General features: G+C 33.4%; 1 protein-coding gene across 1 annotated transcript in view; it reads left to right on the top strand.

Moving 5' to 3' along the window:
• Window positions 1–27,695, top strand: part of TBX20 (T-box transcription factor 20) — a gene marked incomplete at both ends in the record, with an annotated part of 47,184 nt that overhangs the window by 15,339 nt on the left and 4,150 nt on the right. Inside the window, one exon of the mRNA XM_081286475.1 lies at window positions 6,776–6,852. Coding sequence (XP_081142601.1) covers window positions 6,776–6,852 — 77 coding nt within the window. The remainder of the gene's footprint in view (window positions 1–6,775; window positions 6,853–27,695) is intronic.

Raw genomic sequence — 27,695 nt, forward strand, 5'->3', positions numbered from 1 at the left:
AAATTCTCTTTCTTCTCTCTCTCTTTAAAAAAAAAAAGAGAATTTTGACCAATTTTTAAGCAAAATTTTTATTCTGCATTATACAGTTAAAATCGAGGCAGAAGTTAAAAAAGTCACCCAGAGTGATCTTACTGCTCCCATCACAGATTTAAATCCAGGTGGTTACATTTGAGAATTGTTTTTAACCTTCAACGTGTAGGTGCCTACTGTTCAGAACTCATCTTCTCTCTACTTTTGACCTTTATATGCTGAGACATCCTTTTTTTTTTTAATAGGGTTTCATCTCTTTATGCTCTTTTTTTTTTCTCCTCCAAAAATACTCACTGCTCATCTGCTGTGTGAAGGGTTCCATTCAGACTGCAAATTATTGAGTGTAACTGGAGGGTCACCATCCTCAACTGGAGGTCAGAAGATATACTAGTGTTAGCTGTATCTAATAGGAGCTATATGCTTTAATGTCATATTATCTCATATAATTATTTTTCCACTAAACTTTTTACTTAGAAAATTTTCAAATAAGCAAGGAAAAATGTAGTGAATGTACCCTCCTTTTAGATTCAGCAACTAACATTTTTCCAAATTTGCTTCATCTCTTCCTTCTCTCTCCTATTTGTATACATACTTTCCTCTTCCCTGAATTACTTGAAACTGATATGCAACATCATGACATTTTATTACTAAAGACTTCTACAAGTGTATCCTGACAATAAGGATATTTTTATGACCATAATATCTTTATCAATTAATAAGAATTATTCATTAATGTCGTTTAATATTCAGTTCATTTAAAATTTTTAGGGTAGACCAATATGTTTTTGGTAATTTTTTTCTCTCTTTACTAGGCTCTAACTCAAGTTCATAGTTTGGATTTATTATTTCAAATTTAGAAAAACCTTTCCACATTTTTTTTTCTTAATCTATTTAATTCTGACAGTTATCCCTAAAGGAAGCCCTATGAGCATTATTTTGTAGATAAAAAAAACTGAGGTTCAGAGTGGTTAAGTCACTCGCCCAAGGCCACAGATTTGATAAACAACACGGTCCATCCTGAGGTTTTGATCTTCCAGGTTTTAATTCTTCCCTTTTGGTGGCATTATGGTGTGTTTCAAGGCCAAGGATATGACCACTGCCTTGTCAAAGGTTTGAGAAGTGAGTTTGAAAATGTTACTAAGGGCTGGGAATGTGGCTCAAGCGGTAGCGCGCTCGCCTGGCATGCGTGCGGCCCGGGTTCGATCCTCAGCACCACATACCAACAAGGATGTTGTGTCTGCCGAGAACTAAAAAATAAATATTAAAAAAAAAATTCTCTCTCTCTCTCCTCTCTCACTCTCTCTTTAAAAAAAAAAAAAAGAAAATGTTACTAAGTTAAAATAGGTTAAGATAATAATTAATGCTGACTCCAACACTAATTGCTTCTCTTGCTAATGTTTTATTTCTAATTGATACTATAAATGGACTTAAAATCCAGCCACAAGAATCCCACTATCCTTTATTGCATCGTAAAGTATAAAGATTAATATGATTAGTATGTCATTTCATTGCTGAATAACCCACAGTGGAAGCATGTGAATTCAGAATTAACTTCCTCAGCAGACCCTTTTGTGCCTTAGTTTATTTCTGTGCATTTGCCTTTAAAACCACCATCTTTAGTATAAACCCTTGTATAAATGTGAAATTCAGTTAATAGTCCAAGACTTGATTTTATATACTGATAGGCCAGTTTTGCAAATGGTTTATAAATCTCAGAAGATGAATCAAAATTCCTAAAGCAGATGCTTAAAAATATGTGGAATGAATAAATCAGTTTGAGGGGTTTAGCATTTTTACTAGTTTTATGACAGTTTCTAAAGTTTTACTTAATTCTTTCTAGGTCTCTGTATATCAACAGCTTCTTCAGTGTTATGCTGTTTATGCACTGTTTTCCTTACAGTAAACATATGCTAAAATAAGTGTATAAGATATAAACAAAGTAAATATATACTGTGCATAGCATAAATATTAAAATTTTTTCATGAGTGAAGAACAAGGAAGTAAGAAAAAAGAGGAGAGGATTTGAAAGTTGATATTTAGGACCACTTTATATCTTGAATTTTGGATAAGACCATTATTTTTATTTCTATTCAAATCCAAATCAAAGTTTTCAGTAGAATTTGTGGGAAAAAAGCTTCTCATTTATTATGGCTGGTGGTTTTATTTATAAGTAATGAAAATCAAAACTTTTTTTTTTTTTTTGCTACTCCTTTCTCCTTTCTTTGCAAGGGAGTGATTGCATTTCTGTACATTATTAGATAAAAGCTAAATACATTACACTTTCAACAAACTGTTTTATAATTTAAAATTTAAAGGTCATGCATTGCTTTTGAGCAGGCAGATCATTGCCATAGAGTTGAAGTGTAGGTCAGGTTTCATTTTTAAATGCCTTTGGTCAGATCTTTTCCTGATAATTGGAGAAATGGTCTCTGAGGGCCAGTTTCACCTTGTCACTGGGAACCCCAGATTAGGTTCAGAGTCCGGTGATATCACTGGGAATCAGGACACTGTAAAAGCTTCCTTTTGACAAATGGTGGTGTCAAAAATCTGCCCTCCAATGATGCACATATTTATTTGCAGATAATATAGATGTTAAAAGAGTAAATTTTCTCCAAAAGAATTTTATTATGCTCTATATTGTGGAAATCATACATGCAAAATAAAAGCAGCATTGTATTTTGACCTGAATTAGTCATACACACTCTACACTGTAGGCGCTCTTAAGCAATTACAATTACTTTATGTTCTTTTCACCAAGTAAGAAACATGGCTTCCTTTAAAAATTGATTTTGAATGATAAAGAAGCCATAGCCCTGGTTTCTCTATAAGTGATGTTTCATAGTTGATCCTTTTTTGATTCTTCTTTTTTTAAAAATCTTTGACAAGGGTGATCTTGTCCCATGACATACCTCAGGCTTCCTGTATTAGAGCATGAGTGAAATGATGTCCAGCTGCAGCCGGGACTATAGCTCAACTCTTCTCTCTGACCAACTCTCAAGTGCGCTGCTTTTTCAGTTTTCCCAGATTTCAGAAAGGGATGTAAAACTACACCTCCTGAAGTGAATATCTGTCTGTATAACTACTGGCTTTTATTTAAATAGTGAGGAAGGAAATCTCTCTCTGATCTTTTAACATGTGGTTACCCAGAATGTTAAAATTTTACTATTTAAAAATCATTTTATCTTAAAAATTAGAAAATGAAATAAAATGCTTTTAAGTAAATTTACAGTTTTAGTTAGTCTGTAACTAGTAAAAGGATGAAATCATATTTCCGGCTGCTTGTTGTTGAAGTAAAGCATAACATACATTTTGAGTCTATTAGTGTGGACACCCAGGTAAATTCAGCCGTCTAGCTTTATTATAGTGAGTGTGATGGGCTCACTGAGAAGTTGAACCCAGGTCCCTGTGCTGCCAATTAATACTCCAGAAAAAAAATTTAAGGATGTAGTATCAACCAAGAGTTTCTATACAATTTTAATGATAATAGATTTTTTCCCTCTAATATATAAAAGGAATTATGTTCTCCAGAATTAGACAAAGTGGTCCATAGAAAATGTAAACACCTAGTAATTGTCTCAAAGTCTTTTTTCTAATTAATACCCTAAAATTAAATCATTCTGTACCTAATTAGTAAATCTGAGTATATAAAACACCATATATAATTCTTGCAACTTTTCTAAAGTCTGTAATAATATCAAAATGTAGAAGAAAAAGTTACCATTGATAGTCCTGGATTATGAAAACTGGGTTTAAGAAATATTGAAGTAGAGAATTCTAATAATAAAAGAATTCAAAAAAAATTTGAAAACTCACATTAAATTTAATTCAGTTCCTTGCTCAAAGCTGTGGCAGTAACATTAGATAAAGGGAGACAGTGAACAACACATTTTTAGAGTACATATTCTATCTGGTGTTAGGGACTGAAGGTTTTAAGATCACTCCACACTCATCACATTCTGACACATTAATCTTTATTTTTGGAAATATGAACAAGACCAAATATATTTTGAAATCTTTTTTCAGGGACAAAAATATTTAGAAATTATAAAATATAGATAATTCCTTCTGTCCTTTTAGTTTACACTGGGATTTAAAAAAGCTTTCCATGGTTCACATTTAAGAACATCTGTAAAAGAATTTCTTACAATATGAGCTTTTCTATCTGATTTCTTATCTGCTATTATCTCTAGAACATTTAACCACTGGAAAATCCATTCACTTTTTTTTGCTTTTATAAACATGCTACTTGAAGGAAAGCTCACCTTTATTATTCTGTCCTGTTGTTTTGGCTTGAAATTTTCATCTGGGTTTGATTCACCCTTAAGGTGACTAACCATGCAGGGACATGGTGCCACCTTTCAGTTCCAGTTAGCAGTGCAAGACTGCCTGCACCAAGAGACCATGTGTTCTTTATTTATGAACTATTCAACATCTAGCACTGTATATGCAAAGTAACCCTCATCAAGTAGTTGTTGATGAATTATTGCAAAAATATTTTCATGAACTATAGAACACTTTAGAAATATAAAATATTTTAAATTATAATTGTTCAGTAGAAAGAGACATAGCTCTTGCCCTTGAGGATTTTAAAATCTTGTTGATACTTAGAATCGTAGAATACATTGATAGTGTGAGTATTAGGAGATATTTATGATTTATTTCAAACAAACAAAAATTTTCTCCTTCCTGAAAAATCAACCTTCAAAAATAAAGTTCTGGTCCATATGAACAAATGGCTGGAGCTGACAACTCTGTAGTAAATGTTAGTTATGTATGAGAAAAGGTTCTCTACTAGCTTTTGATGGCATGTTATAGAGGCAACCTCAGGTGACCTGTATATTATTTGTGTATATCCTCTAAGTAGATGTTGTTCTCCATTGTCGTCAGGTTGTTTATTTATCTTGCTTATTTTCTTCCCTATTTACCAATTTTCATAACTAAGTAAGAAGGAAATTAGTTACTTTCTTTTGGTGCTCTACAGTGGATGTTCATGAACTAAAGATAAACATTTCTGAGAAACTTAAAGCCCTTAAAGGTTATTACCACAGACCCCATCTTGTGGCTTCCTAGTGTAATGGATAGAATAGAGCTGTCCATCTGGTGGGAATTGTGCAGGAGAGCTTCCATCTTTTTTTTTTTTTAATATTTTTGAGTTGTCAATGGATCTTTTATTTATTTATATGCAATGCTGAGGATTGAACCCAGGGCCTCACACATGCCAAGCAAGTGCTCTACCACTGAGCTATGACTCCAGCCCCAAGAGCTTCCATCTTAAGGGAGGTGAAGAGCTTGTGTGCAGTTTTGCAAGTTTAGCTCACATTAAGAAAAATAGAAAAAAACACATCTTTTTAGTGAGAAAATAAATTATGTGTTAATGATTTAAAGGGAACTGTGGATATACTTTAATTAGAAAAAGTTACACTTGGCAACATATTATTTCACACTCCCTATTCTAGTTGCTATTCCTTATTTTGAAGGAAAAGGACATTTTTCAATCCATGACTACCTTCCCTGTAAGAATATTTTGTATGTGTTTTCCTTCAAAGATTAACATGGGGTCTAATTTTGATGCTGGTGAACTGTGTCTCTCTTGGTAGGTTTCCTCTGTTCTAATTCAGTTACTGACCAGCTGTGTCTTGGTCCTTACACCTTTGTGCCTCAGTGGAACCATATATCAGAGGAGGGCATGGGTTCAATGCTCTCTGAGGTTCCTTTCAGCTCTGATAGAAACTTTCCATGTCAAGTATCTTTTAATTAGTATCTCATCTATTTTTTGCTTCACAACCTAATGTATTTTTCATTGGAGACATGGTACATATGATTTAATGGATCTTTCTACTTTAATGTTAGTATTATAAGAATTATAAATACTGTTGGGTATGATATCACATGCCTGTCTTTCCAGTGGCCCAGGAAACTGAGGTAGAAGGATTGCAAGTTTTCTCCTTATCTTCAACAGGAGAAATGTCAGCAACTTAGAGAGACCCCACCTCAAAAATAAATAATAATGACTAGGGATGTAGCTCTGTGGTATAAGCACCCCTGGTTTCAATCTCCAATACAAAAAAAAATTATAAATTCTTTGGCATAGACACTTAATACTGAAGACTGCAACACTTATTAGAAAGTATTGGTTTCCATATAAGCATAGAGTTCTATAAATAACTTTGTATGGAAGATAACAAAAAATGGACTAATTTGATTCTAATTTAGTCAAGAGGAAAGTGGGAGGGGGTAAACTTATATTCTGAAGACTTTATAACATGTATTTATGCTATGTAATTAATATAGTGTTGAACATGAAGCTATGATTAGCCATTTAATTTTTTAATTTATTATGACATATGTACATGCTGATAGTATTAACAAAATCTGTTGCGAAATCAGAGTGAGTTTGCGGTTTTGCTTTTATTCCCCATTTCCCACCAATGCTGGAATTGTACACAGCTCTCCCACTTAGGGAGTTTCCCCTTCTGCAGTTGAATTCTAGCCTTTCACTATTCTCTTAAATGATTCAAACTCCAGTTTATGTCTACCCTTGCCTGCAAGGCCCTCAAATCTAATTATGTTTATCTTGGCCATGATCCATTCCTTCTGTGAACTTGTCTAACACTGAAACCCTGCTTACGATTTGAGAGACATTATGATATTCTTGGGGTGCTATGAAAAGTGAACAAACTTTCTGATTTTCCCTCCTTGAGCACAGAAATGAGATTATTTTGTACCCATTCTTTTTTTTTTCCAGATAACCAAGCTGAAAATAGATAGCAATCCCTTTGCCAAAGGTTTCCGGGACTCCTCCAGGCTCACTGACATTGAGAGGTAATGAGAATTCTCTGTTTACTTTTTTGTCCAGATAAGATAAAGAGAAGAGTGAGTTTGTAAGAACACATGCCTTTCGACGCCAAGGAACCATAACCTTTCTGCATATAGTCTCCAGTTCTTTGCACCCTTTCCTTCCAGTTGTAAACCCCACAGATATTCAGTTCTTAAGTTTTGACAGCTGCTGCAACTGGATCTATCATATGCTCAGTTTGAGTAAGGAGATGCTTTGGTTGGGGCACTCATTTCACAGTGAAAAATAGGACTTTGTTGTTATCAAAGTTTTAGTCCTCTTGATAGTATTAAGTTTCATGTTTTGAGGAGTGACAGTCTGCAGAAAAATGAAAACTTGATAGCCTTTTGCCTTCTGAAGTGGATGTATTTGCTGACACCAAGAGTATAAGGTTAATTTGGAAGTTTGAAACAAGGAAATGTAATTTAATTTAAGGTTACATGATTTTACCTATAGAGTAGATGTCTTATCTTCAACAGGAGAAACGTCAGATCTCAGGACCTGAATGAAGAGAAGCAATAGTCATGTACCTGTAACTTAGCTTACTTCTTCTCAATTAAAATGGTTCATGCAGTTTGAGACCATCTAGGTCATGGGTAATGACTATATCGAGATTTATAGTTTGCCCAATATGAATGTCAAAAAATATATTTCCCAAAGAAACTTCTAACCATATCAGTTATTTGTATTTCTTCAACACACTGTCTCTCTATATTTAATTTTTTACGTGACTGATGTCTGTGTTGACTAGGTGAATACCTTAGATCCCAGCCCTTTGGTTTACTTGTGTCTCCATATCTTTGTGTGATTTCTTCACCAGCTCCTATACATTTCTGCCACACTCTTTGTTACCCACCACATAGCCACATCTGACCTCAGCACTTCTGCCCAACTTCTCTTGGCAACTCATATTAAAGGATAATGATGTCTGATTCTTCTTGCACCTTCCCAAGTGTCAGGGAAATGGGGAAGTGGTTTGGATGGGGAGAAGAAATACAGAGACTCAGTTTGGAGGCAGAGGATCAAGCAGGACTGGCTGAACATTGGATTCAAACTGTGGGATTTGAATCAAAAAGAAAGATTAATTAGTTGGAGAGTTTCACAAGTGGTAGGGGGTGGTGAGGTCAGGGTAGGAAACTTGGGCTTATGGTTGCAAATCCACTGCAAAATGCAGAGAAAAGACAGGGTAGGTGAATAAGTCAGTGAGAATGTTATAACCAGTGTGGGTAAGAAAGGAGTTTACTTACAAAGCCTTCTTTATTTAGGCGTGGCTTTTCCAATTCCTCCTTCTGAGGGCCAGAAACTCGGATGCAGATGAGTTTGTGCAGCTGGAATGATTTTAAGTGAATTTTTCTTCAGTTTTATATGGGTTTCAAGTGTGAATACCAACAATGACTCAGTGGTGCAGTAGTAATATATTTCCATTGTGTACTGTCATATCTCCTGTCTCAGATCAGGGGGTAAGCATGATATATTGGGAGAAAACAGTCATGGGATAGGGGTGCAGCTCTGCCTTTTCCTGGGAGAATGATCCTGGAAAAGTCACTGAATCAAAGTCTCTTTCCTAATCCAGAAAATGGACACAATAATCTTGCTCACTTTGAAGGTTTATTGGAGAATCAAGTAAGAGGACATTTATGGAAGCACTTTATAAAATATAAAAATGCAAAATAATTGCAAGCTTCTCATTGTATTAGGTGGGCATTGCCTCTCACAGCTTGTCCACCATCTAAGGCTACTTTTAATGGTCTCAATGAACTACTCTTAGAGTAAAAATAACCTTGTAGTCACACATGTGCTCATGAGATAGGCGTACACAGTCTGACTGCCCTTTAGAGCAGCAGATTTGATAATACACGTGGCCACATTTTCCACTTATTGAATAAGCATCCTGATGTGAGAGCACTCACGTGTATGTGAAGCTAAGTAGTTTTCAATGGTCTGAGGGCCAAGAGAGCACTCTTACGTGACTAGCTGAAAGTTTGCAAGATGACCTAAGTAGTGTGAAATTGGCCAAGGTTTTGGATTTCATTTCCAGGTAGTTAAGTCTGAATTTTTCCTAAACAGCCTTTGGGGATGGGACAAATCAGATCAATTGATCTTTAGAGACCTACAGAAATTAAATTAGTCTGGAGTCAGTTACTGCACTAAACCATCTAGTAATTGAATTGCTTCTTGTAACTGATTGAAAACAGCCCCATCTGTAACAATATTGGGAGCTTTTCTTCATAAGAGATCTGAGAGAAAAACACATCTTTTTATGACATGATGACAGATATTGCACTTTTCTAACCTAATTGAATATGATGTTATGAATATGTGACCTTAATGATTTCAAGTTTCCTGTTCGAGATTTACAACTTACTGTGTAGGACAACCGAACAAAAATGCCTTTAGGATCTGATCTGTTTGTCTATACCTTGAAACTCTGTTATTATTCCTTTTGTAACTGCACTAGCTTGGTTACTATTAAGGCATTAGGTTTTTCTAGGTTTAATTTTACTACATTGTGTTTGAATAGTGGAATGTCTCACTTCACGTATAATCTTACTTTTCAGGGACAACATCTTCCTCGCTTGTAAAAGAAAACCAATCTTGTTATCAAAAATAGAAAGTATATCCACTATGGACAGCTAAGAAGCGGTCTAAAAAGCCCAAAGGGATATCTTAATGTAATCTAATTTCTAGTTATTTAGATCAGAAAAAGAATTACCTACTGGTTCCGTATGATAAATAACTACAGACAGTCTGCCAGTTGGCATTTTCTTTTTTGCTTTAGGCAGGGGGTACATTGTGCACTACACAAAGGCACAGTATTCCACCTGAGAAAGGAAAAATATCTGAGATTTTTTTTAAGAAAATGATTTCTTCAGAAATGTTTCTTTTATTAATTTTTCCCTTTTACCAAAAGAGCTCATGCTCATTGCAAAAAAAAAAAAAAAAAACAAAAAACAAAAAACAAAAAACAAAAAACAAAAAACAACAACAAAAAAAAACCAAACCAAAAAAAAACCTAGAAAATAATGACAAGGAAGAAAAAGCATAAAAATAATGAGAATCCCATTCAATTAGAAATAACCACTGGCAAACCCTGTTATCTGTTCATTCTTTCAAGTGCTGCTCTCTGCATGTACAGAACATTATTTCCTTTAAAATTTGTCATGCTGCACAAACTACTTTAACTCTCTATTTACCTAATAATCTATACCTATGACACACTTTTTAATGGCTGCCTATGTTTTCATTATGTACCATTATTTATTTGACTAATCCAATGTGTTGGCTACTTAAGTTCCTTTTTTTTTTTTTTGCCATTACAAGTATGTCAGGAGGAAAATGATTTTTTTAAATACATATTCTTATTATGACTCACATAATTTTTGTGGGTAGGACAAATACCCACAAGTAAAAATGCTGGGTCATGGCTTATACTTTCTTTTCTTTTTATTGTAGTGCTATTTTTAATGTTAAAAATTGGGGGGTAAGAACCTAAATGTTCAATAGCATAATAATGGTTTTTAATGAACTTTATAATCATGGAAATTTTAAAAATAGTGGTAAAATATACATAAAAAACAAAATTTACCACTTAACAGTTTTTAACTGTGCCATTCCATGACATTAATTATGTTCATGATGTTAGGCTGCCATCACCTCTATCCATTTCCAGAATGTTTTTACTATTTCATCCTAATAGACACTCTGTACCCATTAAAATAACTCCCCATTTGTTTTACCTCCAATACTTAGTAATTTCCACTCCACTTTCTGTCTCTGAATTTGCCTGGGGTAGGTACCTCATATAAGTGGAAAGATACACATGTTTTCAATCAATTCAAGCTTCCTTTCAGAAAGACTGTATTAACTGCCCACTACCCTGCACTCTTGTCAAACATGATCATCATCTTTTAATCTTTGCCAGTATGATAGGTGAAAATTTGTGTTTTCTTTTGGAAATTGGCCCATTTATTTCTTGAGCTCAGTTTTTTTCCTTTTTGATTGCTCACCTTCTTCTCTTATTTATCTGTATAAGGTATTTATGTATCAAGAGTGTACATATTGGGGCTGGGGATGTGGCTCAAGCGGTAGCGCGCTCGCCTGGCATGCGTGCTGCCCGGGTTCGATCCTCAGCACCACATACCAACAAAGATGTTGTGTCCGACGAGAACTAAAAAATAAATATTAAAAATTCTCTCTCACTCTCTCTTTTAAAAAAAAAAAAAAGAGTGTACATATTTATTGTTCCTATATGTTGGAATCATTTTACCAGTTTGAAAAGTTATGTTTTTGAGAAATAAAAGATTTTATTACAAAATTTATCATTCTCTTTATGATTTTTGCCCTAGGAAGACTTTCTTCACTCCAAAATTACATGAATATTCAACTATAGATTTTCTATCACTTTATTCTTTTTTAATTTTCCACTTAAATCTTTAATTCATGTGTTATTTATTTTGGTATAAGATATAAAATAGACATATTACCTGATTTATTTTTTAACAAGTAGCCCTAATATCATATATTTACTAATATATTTATTTCTTACTTATTTATAATTCTCCCTTCATGAATTCCAGATTCTTATCTGTATTTTTTAGTTTATTTATTAAAACGGCATTATTACACTGTTATAATTTTCATAAATTGATAGCAGTTGATGATACCTAAATATCTGAGATTTCAAATCTGTTCTTTTTACTTGTCATTTTTTAGATCTTCTTTATGTTTATGCTTCTAGTATTTAGAATCATTTTGTTAAGTCCTCTAAACAATCTTGGAACTTTAATTGACTTAGATACTGAGACTTCCATTTTAGAAGTATGTCATATATTTGTTCTTCCATTGTAATCTCCTCCTATGTTCTAAGAAGTTTTGGCATTTTCAAGTTTGTAAGTCTTGTATGTGTTTTCCTAGGCACATACTTGTCCAATACAATAGCTATTGGCCACAGGTAGCTGGTGAGTACTTAAAATAATCCTTATTGAGATGTGCTTTAGATGTAAAACATAAACAAAAAACTATGGCCCAAGGGAACAATCCTCTTTCCCCCATTCAAAAAAAATAAAAATAAAAATAAAATAAAACAAATCTGGACTGGATTTTTAAGACTCAGTATAAAAATAAGAATGAAAAGTTCTCATGAACAGTTTTAAAATACTGATTAGATACTGAAGGATATCTTGATTTGGTTAAATAAAATATGTTTTTTATGTTTAATGTGGAAACTAGACTATTTCAGAATTAGTTATGTGGCTCACATTACATTTCTATTGCAAAATACTAGAGTTTTCGTAGGGGCACAGGTTGCTTTTGTAAATAAAATTTTAAATTAGAAATCTGCCTAATTTAATCTATAAAAACTATTACTTTCCCTGTCTCTAGCATTCTTCCGTTTACAGAACAAAAAATTAGTTTTAATAAATTTCCATTTTAGTCTGTTTTTCAGATTGCTGTGTCATTTGGAAAAACAATGATTTTTCTCTGTTCTAATAGTTACACATTATCTTTTTCTTATGACAGTGACTAAAATTTCCAAGATAGTACAGAAAAATAAAAATAATTGGCATTTTTTCTTTTTTTTTTATTTATCTAATAATGCTTGTAGTGTAGATAGTTTTTGATGGCTTTCAGTTTCAGATGATATAAATGCAGTACCCATCTATGCCTGAATTAAGAATCTTTTGCTAACTTAATTTCAATTGAATTTATATTTAATGCTTTTTAACATCTATTGAGTTGATCTTAGTTATTTTTCTATTTTCACATAACAATTTGATTAACTCTAGTCATATTGTCTAGGTTGAACCATCCTTATATTCCTGCAATAAATCCTACCTGAATTCTATGTTATTCTTGTAATATATTGCTAAATTGAATTTACATTTTTTTTAAATATTTATTTTTTAGTTGTAGTTGGACACAATACCTTTATTTCACTTATTTATTTTTATGTGGTGCTGAGGATCGAACCCAGGGTCTCACATGTGTGAGGGGAGCGCTCTACCGCTGAGCCACAACCCCAGCCCATTTTTTAAGGACTTTTGTTATTAATCTTCATAACAAAGATATAACTTTGTTTTTCCTTCTATCAGTTTTGGGTGTCAGATTTCTGCTAGTTTGTTCATATTGAAATGAAATATTTTCTTTTAAATTTTTTTTGGATTAGTTTAAAAAGCAAAGAAGTAATCATTTACCTGAAGAGTTTATCGATCTGGTTCATAAATCCACCTGGGTGCAGTATTATTTGGAGGGAATACTTCTTTAACAGTGTTCTCAGTTTGTTCCAAATTCACAAATATAAATTGACTTCTGTCCCATTTAGTGCTGTTTGCCTCAAATTCTACTTTGTCTAATCTACATTTCTACCCTTTAAAATTTTTTGCTCTGTTTGCCTGTTGATTTTTAAAAAATGTTCCCCTCTTGTATCAGCATAGAAATATCCTGACATTACTTTCATTAAGACATAAACAACCCTCTCTTGATTCATTTGCCTTTCTCAGTTTTCTGTTCCTTCTTAGAGTAAAGCTTCTTAGGAAGTTGTATTTCCTTCTCCAATCCCTTGCTTTCCTTTCTGCTGCTCTGCCTTTTAGATTTACACTGCCATCTTTTCCAGCCCATCTTTTCCAGGTCACCAGCAAACTCACCATTGCCCAAACCAGTGACCAGGCCCATTCCAGTCTTCATCCTACCTGCCTGTCAGCAGCAGCATTGAGAACAGTTGTTTATTCCCTCCCTGTTCCCTCCCTTGGCTCCCAAGACCTCTCTTCACTCTTTTGGCCAAGACTCCTCACTCTTCTGGGTTTTGGGATTTTTTTTGGGGGGTGGGTACCAGGGATTGAACTAAGGGGTACTCAACTACTGAGTCACATCCCCAGTCCTATTTTGTAGTTTATTTAGAGACAGGGTCTCACTGAGTTGCTTAGTGCCTCACCATTGCTGAGGCTGGCTTTGAACTCAGGATCCTCCTGCCTCAGCCTACTGAGCTGCCGGGATTACAGGCATGTGCTTTACCATGCCTGGATAAAGCTTTATCCTTTTAATTATAATAACAACAGTAAGAGCAAACACTCCATATTTGCTATGTGTCAGGCAGTGAGTTATATACTTGGTACATTTTTTTTTTAGTTACTCTTGAAAACAGTCACATAACAAGGAAACTATTATCGTCCCTATTTTACAGGTGATACACCTGAAGCTGAGAATTTAATACTTTGTCCACATTCACATGATTAGTACAGAAATCATGTGAACCCAATTTAGTTTGTTAGAAACCAAAGTCCTTTCTCTAATGTTCATTATATTTCTTTCAAATAATTATTAACATCCTTAAATTCTAAAAGAACCTTAAAATTCTAGAAGAAAGTAATATAAAGTTGGTACTTCTCTTTCTTTTTGCCAAGAATGAATTTATTCATTTTTACGTTTTCTTGTCTGACAAAATAGGAACTACACATACTACCTCTTTCTCAACCACTAATTTTTGTTTAAATAATCTTAAACTTAAAATACAGACTTTTATTCCCATATTTTTTTATAGTCTTTCTCAGATTTTTCCTTAATGTTCATAGAAGGATTGCAACATATTAATTACAATCATTTTAAATTTAATGCAAGCCACTCATTTTGTTGCTTATTGCTCATTTCTTCTATACTTTCTTGAATCACTGCAATTGTATTGTGACTTTATTCTCAGTGTTGAGTAAACATTAAGTAATTGGCTGAGGAAGGTCATGCTGGACTTCCTCATGTGTTCTTGTTTTTTCTTTGCAGGAAACTTGCCTGTTTCCTGTCTGTACAAATTATTTCTAGAATGTTTTCTTTATCTTTGAAATTCATAAATTGTATCAATATCTGTCCTGTTGTAGGTTTTTTTTTCATTAGTGTTTAAAAATTATTTAAGCTTTCCCTTTAACAACTCAAGTTTTAATTGAGCTCAGGAAGATTTACTTCCTGTTTTTGTTTTTCTTTCTCCTCCTCTTCTTCCTTCTATTTCTCCTAGCTTCCAATTGGTCTGCTCTACTCAGATCTTCTAAAACTCCTGTCATGGAACATATGTTGCATCTCCTGAATCTATTACCTATTTATATATTTAACTTTTTACTCTGAATTTTTTGAGAACTTCTTGTATCAGTTTTCCAATTTGTTTATTCTCTTTTTTTTGCAGCATCCAATATTCTGATTACTGTCTTTATGCGTTCCTACAAAATGCTGTTTTATTGTTTCCAGAAAATTTGTACAAGTTCAAAATGTTTCCCTTTCATGGCTTCTAGTTCCTGTTTTATTAATATAGTCTTCTTAACTCTCACTGAAAATTTGAAAACACAAGTTAGATTTTTAAAACCATGTCTTCCTGTTTCTTGCAATAAATCTGTTTCAGGGGGAATAATTTATTTTGCTTTATCAAATAACTCTTCTCCTTTTGAATTGCTGAATGGTTTGTAATGTCCAATTTTTTTTCTGTAGTTGATCTATAGAATGCAATATCTGTTTAATATTAGAAACTAAGGTTAATTCTGAATGTTAGTGCGTGGTGCTATGTCAGATCTTCCAAATGCAGACTGAAGAAAGGGGAGTAAATTTACTGTCATTTTACCAATATGGAAACACAGTATTTCTGTGTAGATTAGAGAGCTGTTGCAGTTAGGGGGAAGCAGCCTCTGAAAAGGGAGCATTATCTTTGCAATGCTATCTACCTTGGCTGCTAGAAACCAGTCAAGTGACCCATGCCTCCTCCAGAGCTGTTCACAGTCATGGCTTCACACTCTTGGGTGAACCAAATGCATTGTGAGCTAATTCTGTCCCTCTGGACTCCAGAAGTTTGAGAATCTGCTCCCTATCAAGTACACAAAGATTTGCCTTCATCTTAACATCCATTGCTCCAAAGCTCAGAAGCCTTCTCATTTACTTCCCTCAGATATTTTTCTTCTTTGCACATGGACAGATGGCAAGCTGGTGAATACCTCCCTCATTCCTCTCCTGTTTGTGGGTGAAATATCTAATGACAAGTTTGGTACCATACCTCATTTTGGGGTTTCTCTTGTTTTCTTGGTCATATCAGTGGAGCAGGAAATTAAATATATGTTTATATCACCCCATTGGTTTGGAATTCATACTGAGAATCTCTGTAAAAGTGATTTTAAAAACCCCTTACATTGAATAAAACTTTCAAAACATGAAATTTGGACAAAAGCTCAGTGGGCTTTTTTTTTCCCCTCAGAATTCACTGTTGGTTTAGATGAGGAAGGAGACTTTAAGAAATAAAGTTGAAAATCTAATTTCTAGGAATTTATAGAATTTTTATCTACATCAAGGCAGTGAGTTGCAAGCATGTTGGCAGATTTGCTGAAGAGGTACGTACCCAGTTTGCAGATAATTTATGGGTCTTTCATAATGACTTACAGTGCCAGAAATTATTGTGTAGTCCCATCATAGATCTAGGCCAGTTTGTATTTTCTGATGCAGAAGATTTTCCTTAGGAGTACTACATGGTTAGCAGAGCCTACATCTAATCAGTTAAACAACCTTGAGCAAGAGATGGCTAATGATAGCACACAAGCTAAGAATGGCTTCTCACATTTTTAAATGGCTGAAAAATTTTTAAAGTAATATGTCCTGACATGCGAAAATAATAGGAGAGTAAATACTTTTGTCTATTAATAAAGTTTTATTGGAACATAGTCAATATAGTTTATATTTGCCATCCTGCTATAAGAGTTGAGTATGTGTGACAGAGACCATATGGCTTGCAAAGCTTAACGTATTTACTGTCTGGCTCATAACAGAAAAAGTTTGCTGATCTATCTTTGCTTAGATCTTAAGGGGCTATGAAATATTGGCAGCAAGGAAACCTACTATAAAATTTTACCTCTTTAGGGTGATTTTTCCTCTTTTTTCTGTAACTAAAATGAAGAATCCTAACCTCATTGTGAGACCCACATGGTGCCACTACTTTGACAAAGCTGGAGATATCTGATCTCTGCTAATACATGTCCTGCCTGTCCCTAAAGAGGTAGTGGAGACATGTTATTAGGGTTGTTTTCGCACTGGTAGTTGAAGCCAGAAGAAAGATGACAGAGTGGGAAATAGCTTAGAGATGCACACTTTTCAATGGTTCCCTAGAGATCTTAGTTATCTGTGTAACTTTTGTCCATCTTCTAAACTTGTGCCTTAGTTATTGTGAGTAACTGAAAACCAGGTTATGCTATGGTTTGAAGGCTGTAAGTTGAGGCTTGGTCTCCATGGGGTGGTGGGGATGGCAACTTTATGAGATGATTAGATCACCAGAGATGAGCACTTTACTTAAGGGAGTGAGTCCTTACTCTAGAGGGACTAGACTGCTCACTTTGAGAATGTCTCCTTCATCTTGCTTGCTTGCTTTCTCTCTATCCATGTGTGACCGCTCTCTCCTTTGCACACACCATCATCATTGTCACACATGCTGTCACATGATGCTATCCACCATGTTATGACATAGCACCAGGTTCTTGACAGATGGGGTCAACACCCAATCTTGGACTTTCATCCTCCAAAGCCGCAAGTTAAGTAAATCTCTTTTCTTTATAAAGTACTCAGTCGCATATATTTTGGGGATGGTAGTACAAAACAGACTAAGGTTGTAATTTTTTTCTCTTTCAGAGTACTAGAACCTTGGAGTCTTTAGACAATTAGTATTAAAGGAGTTAGGAAAAAATAAAAAATAAAGTAGGAGTTAGTAGGTGTTAAAAAGATTACTAGAATATCAGCTTGTTAAAGGATTGGAAAATACCTTCTTTTTCCTTTGCTTGTATTGTCTATGCAAATGGTAGGGTTTTCAGGGGGCATTATTGGGGCATTATTTCAGGGCCTCTATTTCTTTTACCCACAGACTTTCTGAAACAACAGAAAGAGGGTAGAAATAATTCTCTGAATATCACTTTTTCTCTTCTTTGTACTTTCTTAGAATGAGGGGTCCTTTTAAGACACCTTGAGACCCTGCCTACACTAAATTATAGGGAGCTTCCCAGTGGAATCCTTTTTACATTGTCAAAAGCTCTGCTGATGACTTTATGGATGGAGAGGAGGAAATTCACAGTGAAATGAAGGATGAGGATTATGTAGATTTCCCTTCTCTCATCTAGTACCCCTCTGGCACTTGAGCCAGCTCAGTGGACTGGGAGATCTGAATGGGCTCCATAGTCTGTCTGTCCTATAGTAGAGGCATTTCTTAAAATCCTCCTCTGCCTTGGAATTCTGGACATATTAGTCACTTTTCTTAGAGTTTGATCTAGAATGAGACTTTCTGCAGTGCAGTTTTGTGCACCTAGTTCCTCTCTCCTCTGTGTAGGATGTCTGCTTGTCTGGGCTTTCTTCCAAGCCTTCTGTCTAGCTCAGAAAAGAGAGAACTCTGCCACTGTCACGAACCAATTAGTTCAACCTGATGGTTGTTACTCAGGTAGCGAACAAAATAAGTTCTCATTATCACTCTTAAAGAAAATCAGATAGATTTGGGCCAAGGAGAAGATTATTTATATTAATTTTTAGAGGAGGGGAAACAATACTGGCTCAGAATAATATCTATTAAGCTTAAGCCTAGTGAATAACAAAATTTTTATGGCTCATAAATTAGCTAATTCCCTTAATCTTTCATAAATACAACTATATTTGGGTATTATGGAGACTTTTACAAAGCAGATCATGAAATCTCTGTAATAAAGTAGAAGTGAAATGTCATTTGCATTTGTTATTTAAATGTCATAAATGTCATTTTATGTAAATATACATAAAAATCCATCAAACAAGCCTGAATAAAGGGAAACACTACAGAAGAAGCAAGCTACTTGAAAGAAATACTAAAGATAGGAAATGGCAAAAGTTAATGTCAATTTTTTCTGTACCTTAGACCATACCCCTTCTCCTGCTGACCTGCAGTGCTCTCCTGGGACCTACACTCTGTTATAAGGAGCCATGAAGCAGATTAGGGCTTCTGAGATGGGGAGAATAGAGGACATCTATGTCACCTCTGCTTAGAGGGAGGGAACCCAGCAGCATACTGTTACTTGGATGTGTCTTAGTAACTAAGGCTGCTTTAACAAAAGACATAAGTTGTGTGGGAAGTCCAAGATCAAGGTGCTGGCAAATTTGTTGTCTGGTTCATCTCCCTCTCTGCTTTATAGATGGTGCCTTCTTGGTGGAAGCCAAACAAGCTCCTTCAGGTGTCTTTTATAAGGGTACCAGTCCTCATACATGAGGGCTCCACTCTCATGACCTAGTCCTTTCAGCATCCACCTCTTAATATTATTATCACATTGGGGATTAGATTTCAGATTCAAACTTTAATGGGACATAGACATCAAGACCATAGTAGATATTAGAACCAAGAGACAAAAATAAAGGAGTTTAAAATTGAATTTTATCTCTGTGACTACTGAATAGCATATTATAATATTCTAATCTTGTTGAAATGAAAATAGCTTTTTTTCTTAATTATTGGTGTGTGATTTATTCTTTCTTAAATATGGACTAAAAAGTAAGAAATTAGTTTTCAATTTTATTATGTGTACAAAGGTATGCCCTGGTGTTTTGCTTTTAAATTTTCAGAAAAGAACTTAATAGGAAGTATTTATTTTGACATTAGAATTAAATTTAGTAGTTTATCATTTTATCCCTGTCAGTATACCAATTGTGGCAACTAGGGTACAGACAAAAAGTGATTTGCCTACAGTCAGCCACACAAATAGTAGATTTGGGGTTAGCACTCAAGTTTCTTTTCAACTAACACTTGAATTTTCCAAACTAACTACTTTAAACTTTTTGCTTTTGTTTATATGTAATCATGTGTTACTTAACAACAGGGATATCCTCTGAGAATTGCATCATTACACAATTGCGCAGTTGTATGAACATCACAGAGTATACTAATACAAACCTAGATAGTGTGGCCTACAGCAGACCTGGGCTGTAAGATAAAACCATACTGGTCTATGTGTTCTGTCATTGACTTAAATGTTATTACATGGTACATGGCTCTATTTATAGCTTCATAAACAATATGCCATAATGAACCTACAAGATCATCTAGTCCATCTGCCATTCCCCTCCACATCCACTTTTATGGAAGAAATCAAAGCCCAGATATATATAAGGAATCTGGTTATTTAGCTTCTTGGGAAAGAAAAAGTCTCCAATGAAAATAGACTTGGTATAAAAGTCTACATGCATAAAATAAAAGCAGTTTTGCTTGGCAACTATATTAAATTTTGCTCTTTAATAAAATCTATTCATTTAATAAAATTTAAATAGTCTGTTAAGAAAACAACAAATGAGAAGGGATGGATTTTAACAAAGTTAATTTCTTTTTTCAAATTATTGGACAAATCACCACAAAATTCCTTTAACTAGCAAAATGTTTTTCTGCATTAAGAGGTTACTCATTTATCTACAACTTTTAAGAGGAAACATTTGTTTTACAAAACTGCAAGTCTAAATCACTTCAAAAAAATCCCCTTTTTTCCCCTTCCTAGAGACTAGCATAAGTAGCAATCCTTCATGGTTGACTTATGGTTGTGAATTATCCTGTTTTGTTTTTGCTGGTGTCTTTAAAGGATGTCTGTTCCCTACTTCACAATTTAGTGAAGTTTATTTATAGGCTGAGTAATCTGGACTTTGCATGAAAGCTTTCTTCTAGTTGTCACAGTCCTAAGACTTACAAAACTAGGTTTTGTTTTTTTCACTGAAAAATTATTTAAGTTACTAATTATAATATAAAACTAGAAATGTATATTACTGTGAAAAGGAAAAAATCAATAGGATTTAGTCAAATAAAAATAAAGTCTAAAAGCTTTTTAAAAGATTAAGTATTTTGTTTTCCATAATTGATTGCTTAATATATTTCAATTCTCAAATTAAAATTAATGATTTATAATACATCTCAAATTGTATTACCTAAAAATTTTCATTTATCAAGTATTTTGTGGAAGCTACAATATTGATGTATTATAATTTATAATATACCTGCATAAATCTTTAGCAAAATATTGTGACAAGGAGCTATTTATAAAGACTCAATGAGACATGATATAAACTTGAACAAGTTGATGAGCAACAACTTTAAATATTTTGTTTTTGAAAAGGTAGGTTTGTTTTTAATGGATTTAACATTTTCTCCTTGAACACAGTTTTTGCCAGGTCTGTATTTAGAAGAGGAAATTAAAGTTTAAATGAAAATAACATTTAGGTATATATAATCAGAAAGAATATATTCTTTCTGATTATATATATATATATATATATATATATATATATATATATATATACCATGATATATATATATATATATATATTTATTTATATATATATATATATATATACATAATTTGGTGGGAAGGAAGGTTTAAATGAAGCATAGAAAGTTGTAGGGCTTGGTAGTGTCAATTTCAGCTAAAATGAATGATTGTGTAATCAGCTTTTGGAACACAGGATCTTGATACTCATTATTAATAAAGAAAAATTAATTTTATTATCTATAAACATTTACTGAGCTATGCTAGATAATAATTAAGCTGTATATGTGCATGAATTCACTTAACCATAACTTTTAAGAGAGAGATAATATTAAAATCCTCATTTTACAGAGAGAAAATGAAGACATGGGAAAGTGAAGTAATTTGCCCTCAAGCACACAGCTGACAAGTGGCAGAATAAAGACAGTTAAGCAGCTCCAGCAAGCACACTCTTAAATCATTTATTAGGGCAGTGATTTTTTTAGTGTGGCCTCCATGCTAGTGGCATCAACGTCACTTGGAAACATGTTAGATTCACCCCCCAGATATAGTCTGAAGCTCTAGGGTAGGGCTGGACAGTTTATGGAACCCCCTAGGTGATTCTGATGCACACCATGTCTGAGAACCCCTGCTTAGACAAAAGAAGCATTTTTTTTTTTTTTTTTCTGATCTGGGACCAGTCGTCCAATAGTGAAGACAGTCAATGTAAGCACATAATTGCTATTAATCTAGTAAGTGCAGTAAAAGAGGAATCTATTTGGAACAGTGGTGATGAAGAGAATGTGAGGGGAAAGGGAAGGCTTTGTTTTTGAGCATTGAGACATTTCAGAGATAGAGGAAGGGCAGCCAGTTCTAATATTGGTAGAACACTGGAGAGTTTGAACAAATAGTTCAAATGACTTGAAGTAGTTCTGAACATTTTGGTAGGAGCTATGAAAATCATTGTCACCATCCTCTATTTTGTCCATGTTTGGCTCTGATTGTGTCTCTGACATGCATATTATTCCTGGAATTGATGGTAACAAAGTAGTCAGAAAAGTTCTTTTGAAGATCACCCAAGAGAATGATGCACTTTTTTGCCTAGAAGATAATTTAGCAATAGATGCTAAAAAGGCTAACCTTCCATAATGGTATCCATTTTATTTACCTTTTAAATCCAAAGGTAAATCTACTAAAACTCAAATCTCTTGCACTAGCATTTAACAGAATTGAGCATGACAAGATACTGTCATAGCTCAAAAGACCTAAGTCACTTAACCTATTAGGTGAGTCATCCCTCATTTTTGAGGATACAGCATTTTAGAAATCCTTGTGATAGGCTTCCAGGCTATGTAAATTCTTTGCACTTTTCATTCTGCTGCAAATAGGGATTAGACATAAAGTAAACAACATGGGCTGACTACTTTTTGTAACATCTTCCGAAGAGATGGCTCTGATATGCACCACTGTGTTCAATCACTTAAAAGGCAATAATTCAATTATGCTATCCTTTATATAAGAACTGCCATTGCTTTCAGTTCACTTCCAGGCCTGACACAAGTAAATCACTTCGATAAAATCCCTTTTTTTCCCTTCCTAGAGACTAGCATAAGTAATGATACCAATGATCTAGCAAGGACAAAATGAATATAATGTATTTTTTATAGAAAGGCAGAATGTTTCTCAAGGCAGTGATTCATTGTGTTATTTAGAAAATGAGTTTTCTTTTGAGTGTATGTGAAAGATGTTTAAGTGCTCTTATATGAAAAAGCACTTTTGGAGAGGCAAATACTGTAATTCTATTTAGAATTTCAATGCTTGAATGTAGCATTTTGTATACGGAAATTACAGAAAGAGGAATACATCTTAGAAATATACCATCAATAATTTGGGCCCTTTGATGGCCATTCCTTTATAACTATACCAAAGAAAATATCTCTAGGATATTGAAACAAGTTTTGCTTGTACTGAAACAATCACCTAATTCTTATCTAATTTTATTTTAAATATTAAAAATAGAACACATGTCCCAGACTCAAAAAGATACCAACTTGAGTATTTGTTATAATTTTAATTTTATTATGAGTTATATAGGTCATTTGACTTTCTTCTTAAGGATACAGGTTATCCAAAATGACAGTCACTTTCTAATATTATAGTAAATTAAATCCTTGAGTAAGTGACGTTAACTGTTAAAGCTTCTAGTTTCAAAATTCAGCATATAATGATTGAAATATTTGGCAGTTAGCAGATTAATTAGGACCTGTGTCATGCCAAATTGTCATTTTCATTATTTTTTTTTATTAACGTGGATTGTACATGTTAATGTGGTTCGGTGTGATACTTCAACACAGGTACTCAGTGTATACTTATCATATCTAGCCTCCCTTATCTACTCTCTTGTCCTCATATCCCAATCTGTAGTAATCACTATTCTGTATTCAAATCAACTTTTAAAAAATATTTCCACATATGAGAGAGAGCTTATTTCAGTTAACATAATGTCCTCCAGTTATGTCCATTTTCTTGCAAATAGCAAGATTTCTTTTTTATAGCAGAATAATTTTACTGTGTGTGTGTGTGTGTGTGTGTGTGTGTGATTTTCTTTAGCCATTCATCTGTTGATGGGGACGTACATTGATTCCATATTTTAGCCGCACAATGAACACAGGCATGTATCTTTTTTTAAAATATTTTTTTTAGATGTAGATGGACACAATACCTTTATTTTGTTTATTTATTTTTATGTGGTGCTGAGGATTGAACTCATGGCCTCACACTTACTTATGCAAGTGCTCCACCACTGAGCCACAACCTCTGAAAGTTTCTTTTCAGAATGCTGATTTCATTTTCTTTGGATATACACTCAGAAATGGAATAGCTTGATCATCAGTTACCATGATGAAGTTTTTATTTCAACAAGTCTGCTCAAAGAATTTCAAAAAAATAGATTATATTTGTAATCAAGTGAAAAAGAACCACTAAAGCTTTCATTTCCTAATGAAAATATTAATATGATAGATATAATTTTGTAGTAGAATTGTAAAAATCATTCTAGAAAATTTCTCTGCTCACTTTAACATTAAATCATGGGAAAATGATTTAATGTTAATAAATCATTAGATAAGGGATCACATTATTATGAAAAGGATTATTCAGAAAGGTAGAAATGGAGAAAATAATCTAGAGAATAAAATATTTTTGTCTGTTTTAGATATATTTTTTCTAGGGCTCTAACATTTTCTGCGTATCTTCTATGTGTCAGATACTTTTTAAAGTAATTCAAATTCAGTATTATTTAATGCTGACACTAACAGTTATTATCATTATTCTCTGATTTCCTATTTATATTTTTCCTAGCACTATGATTTAATTTACTGTGCTTTTCTTCCCCACCCCCATGATTTTCCTCCCTTAGTAGGCAGGGAAGTTTAAGTGCTTTGTTTACTGCTATCTCTGCAATTTCTAAAATAATGCATTGTTCATAGCAGCAACTCATCATATACATATCTATATGTGTGGATGTATCATATATTCATTTGTTTATTCACTATTCACTCATTTTATTTATATATAAGCATCTGAAAAGATTGCAGGAAACAACCAATGCCTAATGTTCACACAGGAATGGGAAAAGTGCCTAATCCAACCAGTTGGAATGGAAAATTTTTGATTTTACATGGCATTTGGTAGAGTGCTTAGGAGGGTTTTGCTTCAGAAGTGAGGAAAGGTTAGCTCTCAGCTGAACGGGGGTCCATTCCTATATCGCATATTTTGAAAGCCAAACCCAAAATTTTACTTCCAAATAATTTACTCATATCCCAGAAGAAAGTTCTGTAATAAGAAGAATAAAGATAAAGATGAGAGCAGGTTTATTGTTAGAAACAAAGTGAGGAGACAGTGAAGGAATATTTTTAAAGAACAGAAAGAAAAGGTCTGTCAACCTAGAGTTCTATACCCAGAAAAAAAAAATGACTTTCAAAAAACAAAAGCAAAATAAAGACTTTTCTTCAGACATACAAAAGCTAAAACAAACTGCACTACAGATGTGTTCAATGAAGTTCTTCAGGTGAAAGGGGATTATACTAGATGTCAGTCTGGGTTTACACAAAAAATTGAAGAGCAGGAGGAATGATAACTACTTGGATAAGGAGATCAAATATTTTCATACTATTTAAATTTTTTAAAACAATAATTAACTATTTAAACAAATATAATAATGCATAGTGGGATTTATGTAAATCAAAATGTTTGACAGGAATGGCACAAAGGTTGGAAAGGAGAAATGAAAATATATTATTGTGATTTTTTGGGGTGGGACATTGCTGGGGATTGGTAAGTTGCTTTTTTTTGGGGGGAGGCATATATCAGGGATTGAACTCAGGGGAACTCAGCCACTGAGGCACATCCCCAGCCCTATTTTGTATTTTATTTAGAGATAGGGTCTCACTGGCACCTTGATGTTGCTGAGGCTAGCTTTGAACTCATGATCCTCCTGCCTCAGCCTCCCAAACCATTGGAATTACAGGCGTGTACCACTGCACAAGGCAGTGAGATTCTTATACCATACTTGAAAACATAATAATTAACTTGAAGATAAATTATGACAAATTAAAGATATTTACTACAAATGTGAAGGCATCTACTATCAAAACATAAGAAAGTTGTAACTAATAAACCAATGAAGGAAACAAAATGGAATCATAAAAATTTAACCATAAAGAAGGAAAAATAAAGGAAAAAGACAATAAGGAACAGATGTACAAATAGGAAACATATAGGAAGCTAATATATTTCAGTGTAACCACATAAAAATCACTTTAAATATAAATTCACTAAATACCTCAATTTTTGTTTGAATTGAAAAGTGAGCCCAAACTTCTGTTGCCTACAAGGAACACACTTTACATATAAAGACATAAACTGAAAGTAAAGCAATAGAAAAAAATGATCTAAATGTTAGCACTAATCAAAAGAAAGCCAGAATGGCTATATTAATGTCAAAGTAGATTTCAGGGAAAAGAATGTTATTAGAGACAAAGTAGATCATTTCATACTAATTAAAAGGCTCTACTCCTCAGGAGGACATGCAATCTTAGGTGTTATGCACCTAATAATAAATCTTCATGTTTGGCAGAACTATAAGGACAAAGAGACAAATATATAGTCATCCTTAAAAATTTCAATATTCCTCTCTCAAAATAATCAGGTAGACCAAGTAGATATAAAATTAGTAATGAAGAATATTTGAATACCAACCAAATTGATCCCGTTTACATTAAAAACACTCCTTCCAGCATCAGCCAAATATATCTTCTTTGCAAATTTTCCATGATAGACCATACTCTATATCACAAGTCTCAATATATTTAAATGCATGTAACTTACAAAATATGTTCTCTGACCACAACAGACATGAATTACATCAGAAATCAATGACAGGAAGACATCTGGAGAGTCTATACATATTTGGAAACTAAATAGCTAACTAAATCTGTTATTTATATAACAGATTATATAATTATGTTAAACTAAAACTGTTATTTATATAGAAAATGAAAACAACCCATAGGGCAATAAAAATATCAAAAAGGAAATAAGAAAATATTTTGAACTGAAGGAAGATGAAAATATGACATATAGAAACTTGTGGGATGCTGCTAAAAAGTATTTAGGGAAATTTTTTATCTTCTTTAGTATTGAAGGAATATCTCAAATCAGTTACCTCATCTTTCATCTCAATAAACAAAAAGAGCACATGAGATCCAAGTTCAGGGGAAGAAAGTAAATAATAAATATTAGAGTCGAAATCAATGGAATAGAAAACAGGAGAACAATAAAGAGCATCATTGGAACCAAATGAAGAGATTAATAAAATTGACAATTCTTTCAGCCATACTGACCCAAAAAAAGTGGGGGGTGGAAAACACAAATTACCATTATCAATGAGAGAAGTAATATCACCATAGATTCTTCAAATATTAAACAGAATGATAATAAAAGAATATATTCTATAACATATTATAAACACTTCTTATAATTTCCACAATTTAAATAAAATGCACAATTTTTTTGAAGGCACAAACTACTAAATATTATTTAAGAAGAAGTAGACAATCTGATGGCTGTGAATTTGTAGTTAAAAACCATTTCATAAAAAAAAAATTGCAGGTGCAATGACTTTACTGGTAAATTGCACCAAACATTTAAGGAAGAAATAATAACAATTTTACATAAGCTATTCTAGAAAATTGAAGAAAAGGGAATATTTTAAAACTAATTATGTGAGACCAGTGTAATAACCTTAATGATAAAACTAAAGAAAGATATCACAAAATGGAAAACTATAGCCCAATATCCTTTATAAATATTATGGAAAAATTCTAAACAGAATTCTAGGCAATTGAGTCCAACAAAAAGATAATATATCAGGACTGACTAGGGGTTAGTTCAGGAATGTTGGGTTAGTTTAACATATGAAGTCCAACCAATATATAATTGACCATATTAACAAACTAAAAAAGAAAAAGCATTTGATCATTTCAGTAGACATACGAAAACATTTAAGAAAATTCAACATCTTCCTGGTAAAA

This window comes from Spermophilus citellus, assembly GCF_964194105.1.
Source record: "Spermophilus citellus genome assembly, chromosome: 3".
Classification (NCBI taxonomy): Eukaryota; Metazoa; Chordata; class Mammalia; order Rodentia; family Sciuridae; genus Spermophilus; species Spermophilus citellus.